The following is a 9,909-nucleotide window of genomic DNA, read 5'->3' on the forward strand; positions in this document are numbered from 1 at the left end:
ACATATGATAGTGTATATGCGATTCTCGGATATGTAATAAACGCATTTGTCACTTCATTCATTTTGTACCCATTCAATATCATTAAGTTATCAAACTTTTCATGCCATTTCTTAGAAGTTTATTTTAGTCCATACAAAGACTTGTCTAACTTACATACCTTGTTTTCTTGTCCATGGATCACAAACCCTTTCGGTTGTTCCATATAGATTTCTTATTCTAAGTCACCATTTAAAAAAGTTGTTTTAATATCCATTTGGTGTACTATTAAGTTATAAATAACATCCATTGAAACAAGTACTCCTAATGGATGTAATTATAGTGATTGGAGAAAAGGTGTCGAAGAAATCTATATTTTCTCTTTGTCTAAAACCTTTGGCTACAAGGTGATCCTTGTATTTATCAATAGTTCCATCAGGTTTTAGTTTATTTTTCAAAACACATTTACAAGCGATTGATTTGCAACCAGGAGGCAAGTTTATTAGGTGCCATATTTTTTTAGATTCTAGAGATTTTATCTAATCATTAATAGCTTCTTGCTATAAATCTGCATCCAACGATGACAATGATTCTTGAAGATTTATTGGATCTTCTTCTACATTATAAGCCACATAATCGGGCACATAGTCTTTATTAACTCTTACTCTTTTAATTCGTTGAAGTTCTAATTCTACATTATCATTGCTTTTTGTGCTTCTTATCACATGAATGTGACTCGATTGAGTGCCCCTACTATTTCTCGATTTGAAAGGAAATTTGTCTTCATATAATTCAACATCATTTTATTCTATGATCACTTTTGCATTTAGGTCATAAAATATATACACCTTATAGTTTGCTGCATACCTAATGAATACACATTCATATGCTCTACTAGCGATTTTAACTTGTTTCAGATCCGAATTTCTGACATAAGCCAGACAACCCCAAGTTCTCAAATAATACAAGTTTGGTTGTCTTTTCTTTAATATCTCATAAGGATAGATCTTACTTTTTGACTTGGATACTCTATTCAAGACATAGAAAATAATCAATAAAATTTCCCCCCACGAGTGAGGTGCAGCACCAAAATTCACATAATTGCAACAACAAGTTCATTAATAGTTCTATTCTTTTTACCTGCTTTACCATTCATTTAAGAAGAATATGGAGTAGTCGTTTCATGTACAATTCCATGTTTTTTTTATAAAAATCATTAAATAACCCATAGTCGTATTAAGTTCCCTTTTCACTACGAAGTCTCTTAATCTTCTTACTAAGTTGATTCTCAATTTCAGTTACATACATCTTAAACATGTCAAGTGCTTCACTTTTATTCTTCATTAAGTATACATAAGTATAATCAGAATATTCGTCAATAAAAGTGATAGAATAACATTTACTATTTCTAGTTAAAGTTCCATCTAATTCACATATATCAGAGTGTATAAGATCTAGGGATCAGATTCTTTAATAATTAATTTATGCGAAGTCTTAGTTATTTTAGCTTGACTACAACATTCAAATTCATTTGAATCATTGACATATAATTTAGTGATTAGGCCTAAGTTGCTTGCATTAGAAATAAATCGCTTATTAACGTGACAAAGTCTAGCATGTCAAATATGAAAATCCCACAAAGAGTAAATAGAAGGAGAAATTTTATTCAAATCAACATTCAACTTAAACATGCCATCATTGGCGTACCCTTTCCCAACAAAAATACCATTCTTAGTGATGATGTACAAAATTTCCCCTATAGTTTAACTAAACCCTGCCTTATTTAAAAGAAAACAAAAAACAATATTCTTCCTAATTTCAGGAACTTGCATGACGTCCTTCAGGATCAAAATATTTTTGGAGGTAAATTTCAGCTCCACGTCTCCAATTCCAGCAACATTAGTGGTATGAGCATCTCCCAATAATACTTTCTTATCTTCAACATTCACGTATGTTTTGAACATAACACGATCATAACAGACATGACGAGAGGCGCCAATTTCTATCCACCAACCATCAGATTCATCAACCATGTTGATTTCAGTGATCATAACAATGAACTGCCCATCAGTTAGGTTAACCTAAGCATTTGAGCCAACAACAGGTTTAGGCCTGCTCTTGCATCTCTTAGCCATATGACCCGACTTTCCACAATTAAAAGAGAAGAATGTCGAAGCGTCATTTATTTGAGGTGGTGGTTGCTACCTAGCAATCAAAGAAGATGAGACCCTAAAGGGATTCCCATTCTTAATTTGGTTCACTGCATTGCGGTTCTGATTCTTTAATGGTCTGCCGATATTCTTCAGAATCGCACCGAATTTATTTTTGTTGTTTCAAACAACTAAGACTTCATATTTCAAATCTTGTCTCCAAGATTCCTCTTTATTTCGGAGGCGAGTAATCAAACTCTTGATTGAAATATTTAGTTTTATGTCGAAGAAATATTTTAAAGTCTTCCCAACTGGGGCAGTTTGTCAATTATAACAACAATCTAAAATTGTTCATCAAGGGGCATACCTTCAGTTATGATTTCAAGAGAAATTTTCTGAATTTTGTGGCTTTGAGCTTCCACAGACCTTTCATCCACCATCTTATAGTTCAAGTAGCAGTTGGCAACATATTTCTTTGCACCTGCTTCCTTAGTATCATATTTCTTCTGCAGAGCTTCCCATACCTGTTTAGCAATCTTGCAATTACTGTAGTAATCATATAGATCATCAGGAAGGCTATTCAAAATGTGATTTTTGAAAATATAATCATTATATTTCCAGATGGAAATCTCTTTCCTGAGTTGTAAATCACCAGCCTTACCCTTAGCAGAAGAGTCTAATTCATACGAGTTGAGAGTCCCGTATGAATCCACATTTGTCTTACCATTAGTTAGTTCAGTTGATCCAGAAGGAGCAACAAGGATATCCTCAGTCAAAACATGGACAACCTTCTTTAAAGTTAAGAAAAGTTTCATCTTAGCTTGCCAACGCTTGAAGTGAGAACCCTTAGACTTAAATGGTTTGTCAGAGACAGTAGTGGCCGCAGTAGTACCAATAATTTCCTCATTATCCATGGAAGTTAAATCAACATCTTAAAATTGTTGTTTTCGATTTTGAAAAATTTTCCACAAAGGGAATTATTGGTACGAGTCGCGTACTAGGTTGCTTTCTTTAAGAGTCTCTCCATACTACCAAAAATTATGCAATGCAGTCGAGTTTCAATGACATCTCCAGGATAAAACAACCCGTTCAAAATTGAGATTATAACTTGCACTGTAATGAATCGTTCAAAGAGATACACCTTCAGATGGTGTTTAACCACTCGTAGTATCTGGAAATAATCCAGTCATTGATGGCGCGATAAGCCACTTGAAAACTAGAACAAAAAAATAATTTGAGATGAAGAGAATGAGAGGGAGAAGAGAGATTCCGAAAGGTTCAGAAATCCGGAGTAATTTGTAAATGAATTGAGGAAGTCTATTTATAGGTAAGAGATTCAATTGAGTGGAGCGAAAATCGTGGGAGGGAGTTGAAAATTCCAGGCCCATTACTGGCCATTTTTGCTTGGTTAGCAAGTCAGACTTTAACTCATTCTTGGAGGGCAAGCCAAACTCAGTCAAAACTAGGTTAAAACTAGGTTTTGACGAGTTACACGTCATAAATGTTTATTAATTAATATTAATTAATTTCCACTAAATCAATTAATAAATAATTAATTTCCACTAATAAAATTAATTAATTTGTAATTGATTAAATTCCACCAATTCGAGTTCTAAAATATTAATTCTTCTAGACCGGACCAAACCGAGCCAAGCTAAGCCGTTCAGACGGACGAACGGCGGTGGCGACACACGCGTGTGTGTCTAGATATCTCAGTGGTGTGTCCTCACTCCTTTACAAAACTGAGTACCCCTTAGGGCCCAACCCATTTGGCCAAGTTGAAATATATATGCACTACTAATATTTGTGTTCCCTTCTATGCGAGATTAAAATGAATAATTTCAAATTCACTTCCATATTAATTCTTACTTGTGCTCATTTATTGTCCATTTGAAGTCCATAATTCATTCCAATTCCCACCCTAAGTTTTCATCCTTCCAAGATTTCCAACAATATCTCTGCATCCATCAACACCATCATCAACAAATCTCGTGTCACGTCCTCATTGGTCTTCCAAGATTTCACTCTTATTTCCTATCCTTATCCCATTCTTTCACATTTCCTTTCTGTCTCTTCCCTTCTTTACTATATCTACACTAAAATCCTTTCACCTCACACTCATCGAATCCCCTAAGTTCATCCATATTCATTCTATTTCCCAGAAACCTCAAGAATAACAACCAAAATTGAACAACAGCCCAAAAAATCCAATCAAACAAACCCAAACACTCATATCTTCAAACTCCTATTCCTGAATCTTCATCAACAAATTCAGATAAATTAAGAGCTTCAACCAAAATTTTCAACACATTCATCCTTATTAACACATTCCTTCAACACACAACCAATAAATTCAGAAATCAAACCCAAAACTCCACCTCTTCAATAATGTCATCCTCAACCTCCATCCAAAATCATCAAAATCACTAACAATTTCTTAACCACAAAACAAACCTAGAAATTCATACGTTCAAGGACATCTTTCGGAACCTTCACCCCCAAACCCAAGACATTCAAGGTCTTCAACCAAAATATCGAACCCATTCATCCTTCTTAACAACTTCCTTCAATAAACAACCAACAAATCCAGAAAATCAAAGTCAGAACTCCATATCCTCATGAATCTTATCTTAAACATTCATAAAAAAATTCAAATCAAACCTATCTAGATCAATTTCTCATTCACAAATTTATCCAGATCCAAATCCTTTCATTTCTTCATCCTTCAAACCCTAACCCTAACTCTACCCACAAACTTAGAACCCTAATCCTCATCCCTAACCCTCAGATCCCACCTACTCAGATTTCGCCACAAACCCCTCAAATCCATATCATCTCCATCAGAAAAAATAGTCTTTTTTTTTAAATTAAAAAAATATGTATATATTTTTTTATTTATCCTTTTTACTACATCTTTATTTTTTAATTTCTTTCCTACCGTGATTTTTTTTATCAATTTTTTCTTTCATCTTAAATGTGTTTTATCATAACACAGTGAAACCAAAATCAACTTATCAATAAGATTCCAACCATTAGTTTAAATTATTAGAATCAAGTATTATTTTTTTTTACAGTAACCCTATCCTATTTTATCTATCAATTTTTTTAATGATTATTATGTATGGGTAAGTATTATGTTTCGATGATCTTTTAAGTGAAAATAAAATATGTAGAAAAGACTCGTATTGATATGTGGGGTTAGTAAGTAATCATGAAATTAGTCGAACCTATAAAAAAATACAAAAAAACAGAAATGCCATGCAGATGATCCGCAAATCAGATCCATTTTACCACCTTTAAGCATAAGTACCATTAAGTAAAATCATTAAGTTTAAATTTATCTCTATTTAAATAAATTAATTTGTAATCACAATTCTAAAATATATTAAAATATTTTTTCTTTCAAATATATTTTAATTTTAATATTAAGATTAACTTTTAAATAAATTAAAAATATAATTTTTTTTAGGATTAATTACTATACACTGTCAGTGTAAAAAGATTTATACCGTCGATTCATCACCATCACCCGTTTGCATTATTTTATAGGTTTTTTAAATAAAAATCAAATTTATTTCAATATCCAACGTTTAGGATTAACTAACGATTTAAAATCCTTTTGTACTATGAATATATTTCAATTATTTTTTTTTTCAAATCAACTTTCATTAATGAATGGAAGTCCGTGCATAAATTCATTAATCTACTGCAGAGGTTAAATAAATATATTTTTAACATATATTATGATTTTATTTTTTCTCAAAAAAAAAGAGTTTATTTAAAGTGAAATTTCTACGTCATCATCCAATAACAATTTGTTATGCTACCATATTAGAAAGCTACATATTTTTATTGATATAGTCGCTGAAAGCATGTTTGAATTTACTTAATAGATCTTATTATAAAACATAAATTTTATAAATTATTTGAAAAAAATTATAAAAGTAATATATAAACTATTTTAAAATTTATTTCTATAACTTATCAAAATTATCTTATAGAAACAAACTTAGTATAATTATTTTGACTTCTAAAAAATAACAATAATAAAAAACTCATGTGCTGTTCCCAACTGTAATGTATCACAGCTTCATCTTCCACCAAGTTGCGAAAAAGTGAAACACTGTGTTACATTGCAAATTTGGATTACACTCATCGCCGTCGGTTCACCTCCCTTCAGAAACCTCCGCGAGCGTCGGTGGCGCGTCACTCTCACCGTACCCGTATCTGAGCTCCCAAACACTTTCTCATTTCCCCCTAACCTCTTACTCAGAGGAAAGAGGGGGAACTCAAACTCGTCACAGATCGATAATGAACTTAGGGCTTTCTCGCTCACACCCGTCTGTAAGTATTCTCTTTCCAATTTCACTCTAAATTCTTTACACGGTGCTTCGATTCCTTGGATTTCTCGTATCTTCAATTATATAACCCTAATTTCATGGTTAATTGATTTTGAATGTTATGCAGGTGTAGATACTGTAATTAGGAGTCATGTCGAGGCCGATGTTGCTTGTTTTCTTGATTATTATACTTATAATCACGGCGCAGTTCGAGTGGAAGCAACCGCTTGTGGCTGATGTTGAGTTAAATCCCAGTGTATCTCAAAAGCAGCATCATGTTTCTAATGCTCAAGAAACCGTTAAGGAGAAGGTTTTGAAGTTTTTCTCACCCTTTTACTTGTTTTTGGTTTATGCATTAATGATCAGTTTCTCTGTTGAGATGATATAACTCGTAGCTTTAGTTATATGGTGGTGTAGTATCTCATGTTTTTTTTTATTAGAAATTTTGGCTTTGAAACTGCAACCCTAATCTAAGATTGCCTTTTGCTTATTGTTCATTGTTAAAGATTATGTATTGTATGACTAAGCGAGCCCGTGGTAGCAGTGGTTGAGATGTAGGGCCTCATTTACAATACACTTCATATGACAGGTTGAGAACATCAACATCCAAAACAAACCCTAAAGTTTTCGATAATAGCATCAATCTCATCTTGTAGTTGGGTTATACCTCAGAGTGGAGAGCCGCTTTCAAGAATCTATTCAAGCATAATTTCTACCATGCCATTTCCTTGAATATTGTTTCCTGAAAACAGTTGCTTGACAAAATTATTTACATCGAACACCGACAAAAACACCATCACAAGTAAATAAATAATTCACTTGCAACCATATCCCTCTGAATTTTTTACTGGCCTTTACCAGCAAAAGGACAAGTATAATTCCCACTAACAAGAATGTCTTTGATTTCAAAAGGCACCTATATTTCACTAGGAACCTTAGGATAGCTTAGAAATGACAGAACCCCGAAGGATAATGTTCTTTTGCAGTCCCATCTTCATAATTATATTTTGTATTAACGGATTCAATGATCAGAGTATCCTAGATTTCAACTACAACAACCAAGCCTTATCCCACTAAGGGAGTGTCCTAGATTTCAACTGGAGTACTAAAACTTTCAAGGCTCTGAGTGTAAAGTTTAAAGCTAATCCTTTCTAAATATGTATTGTATGATAGTTTAAATAAACTATTGGTGGACCAAAACTCGAAGTGTTCACCTTAAAAAATAATAATTTACAATGACAACGTCGTGGCAATTTGTTATGAATTTCCGATTGCACATCTTTCCAATTCTTAGCCATTTAGATCTGGGAAATTGCTTTATATGGTAACCTTTAGCTTTTGCTTGGGAAGTTGCCTTAAGCCTTTTTGTTATCCAGTTGCATATTGTTGAGGAATTGTCAATTGTGTGCATATACATGTTTTTAAAACTCATCTGCAATGCTCAAGTTCTGTTCAATAATAAATCCCAAATATGCGTGTTTCCTTCACATGTCGGCGGAATTTAAAATGTTCTCTTTACCTGGCCCCTCTTATTTTCTTCTTTCGCTCTCTCATTTCTTAATTTTAGAATCTTCTAACCCACCCGCTCTCTGCCCCTTGTCCCATTCTGTTAATTGCAGCCCATTTTTATTGGGCATTTTCAATATTTCCTATCATCCTAACTACCAAGGATCTGACAATTTCCCCCTCCAAAGATTCACTAGTTTGATAAATCTTGCTGATTTGTGCAAGGAAACACACATATAGTGCAAACAATGAAATCTCACAAAAAACAAATGTGAGTTTCCTTCGAATAATAGTAAGGAGTATAACTCCAATCCTTGTCCATTCTCAGTATTAATACTATTTTTCCATACTCTGTTTCCAGGGTAGCTCTAGTTATAGTCAATACTCCATTCTATTTGGCTTGATTCCTATCAACTTATATATTTTTTAAGCATTGTTATATCATCCTCATATTGGATACTCCGTAGCTATTTTGTTTATCCTATCCTAGTAATGCTTTCTAGTTAAAATACTTAATTTGAGTGAATTTTGGCCATGCCATTTTGTTCATCTTATACCAGTAATTCTTCTAACCCATCAACTCTCCGCCCCTTGTCCCATTCTGTAAGATTTGAGCGTCTCAGTTTAAAAACTCTATAATGGTCAATCAAACATCACACTCCTAGGAAAATTGCAACCTATCTGTTGTATGTTTCAAAGTTGGTCAATCATTATGTGAAAGTGTTATTGTAAATTTGGGAGCCTGAGCGACAAACTATATTTGATGAGTGCTAAAGACAACCCGTGTCACCAAAAACGAGATTAGAGTCAGATCGGATAAAATTTTCTTCAAATACTCATTGAAATAGTGACAATGATTATTGAGTTTTCTAACTAAACAATACTTTTCTGCTTAAATTAAGTACAGGTTCTACACATTCTCCATAAGGTAAACACTTCAAAGGGTTTTATCCTAAATTAGAAATCAAATACTTGTACTTGCTGAAAAGCTCTTATATGTTAAAATCTAATTCCAAATTGGGCCATATTTTATGATGGCTTATCTTCATTGTATATAATTTAGTGCTATATATATTTTTGTTTGGATGAAACGTAGTGCTATATATTTGTATAACTCCTACATGTTTTTACGTGTTTCTTTTTATAAGCAAAGGATGTTTTTACTTGTATGCTGTGTAACTCAAAATTTTGTGACAGAAACATCTTGTGATCATGCTTTTTTAAACTTGATTTTACTGAAGTTCTCTTTAAATGATGTTGCTGTCTGCAGATTATTTTAGTGCAAGAGAAGAATATTCGAAGACTTAATGAACTTGTGCGGCATCTTCAGGAACAACTGCAGCAGTGTAAAGGAAGCAATGGAACTATAAATAGCACTGTAGTCCCTCTAACTGAGCGGATTCTTGAGCTTGAGCGACAACAAATTTTAGAGGATTAAGCCTTTGCAGCATGTTAATGAAGCCAATCTCGATGCTCGAGTTGTAAAGTTGTTTCTTAATTCCTTCCAAAGGAATTAGTTGTAAGTTGTAACTTGTAACACAGTTGCTACATGTATGAATTACTAATCTGAGCTCTATCTCATTGTGAGCCCCTCATCATTCAATGAAAAATGTAGTGTTTAAATATTCTGTTCACCACCAATAGCAAATTAAGGCTGGGCCATTTTGTTCAGATTAGTGTTAATATCAATATCATGAAAACTTCAGAAAGAAAATGTGTTGAAAAGGGAATGCAGCAATGCTAGTGTTATGTTGCAATGTTTACTAGCAGGTTGTTCCCAGCACTTTTCACGAATCTTGGCTTCCATTTTGATTTATAATCGGTGTATGCAGGGTTGGTAAAATCGTCTGAGTTGAAAAGCTAACTTGTTTTGATTCAGAGATGTGGCACATGTGTTTTTGTTTTTTTTTGAGAAAAAATCTTAATTTTCTAAAAC

The 9,909-nt window shown here is 33.1% G+C and overlaps 1 protein-coding gene across 1 annotated transcript; it reads left to right on the forward strand.

Moving 5' to 3' along the window:
* The first annotated feature begins 6,138 nt into the window (after positions 1 to 6,138).
* LOC127086660 (uncharacterized) lies at positions 6,139 to 9,607 on the forward strand. The gene is made up of 3 exons (XM_051027454.1): positions 6,139 to 6,471; positions 6,595 to 6,777; positions 9,244 to 9,607. Exons 2-3 carry the CDS (start codon positions 6,619 to 6,621, stop codon positions 9,409 to 9,411), a joined length of 327 nt encoding a protein of 108 aa, XP_050883411.1. The 5' UTR covers positions 6,139 to 6,471; positions 6,595 to 6,618; the 3' UTR covers positions 9,412 to 9,607.
* The last annotated feature ends 302 nt before the right edge of the window (positions 9,608 to 9,909 follow it).

The sequence above is a fragment of the Lathyrus oleraceus genome, chromosome 5, assembly GCF_024323335.1.
Source record: "Lathyrus oleraceus cultivar Zhongwan6 chromosome 5, CAAS_Psat_ZW6_1.0, whole genome shotgun sequence".
NCBI lineage: Eukaryota > Viridiplantae > Streptophyta > Magnoliopsida > Fabales > Fabaceae > Lathyrus > Lathyrus oleraceus.

Coding starts and splice junctions, on each gene's coding strand:
- LOC127086660 (XM_051027454.1), top strand. CDS start 6,619: ATGTCGAGGCCGATGTTGCTTGTTTTCTTGATTATTATACTTATAATC. Junction 6,778..9,243: donor AAGAAACCGTTAAGGAGAAG/GTTTTGAAGTTT, acceptor TGCTGTCTGCAG/ATTATTTTAGTGCAAGAGAA.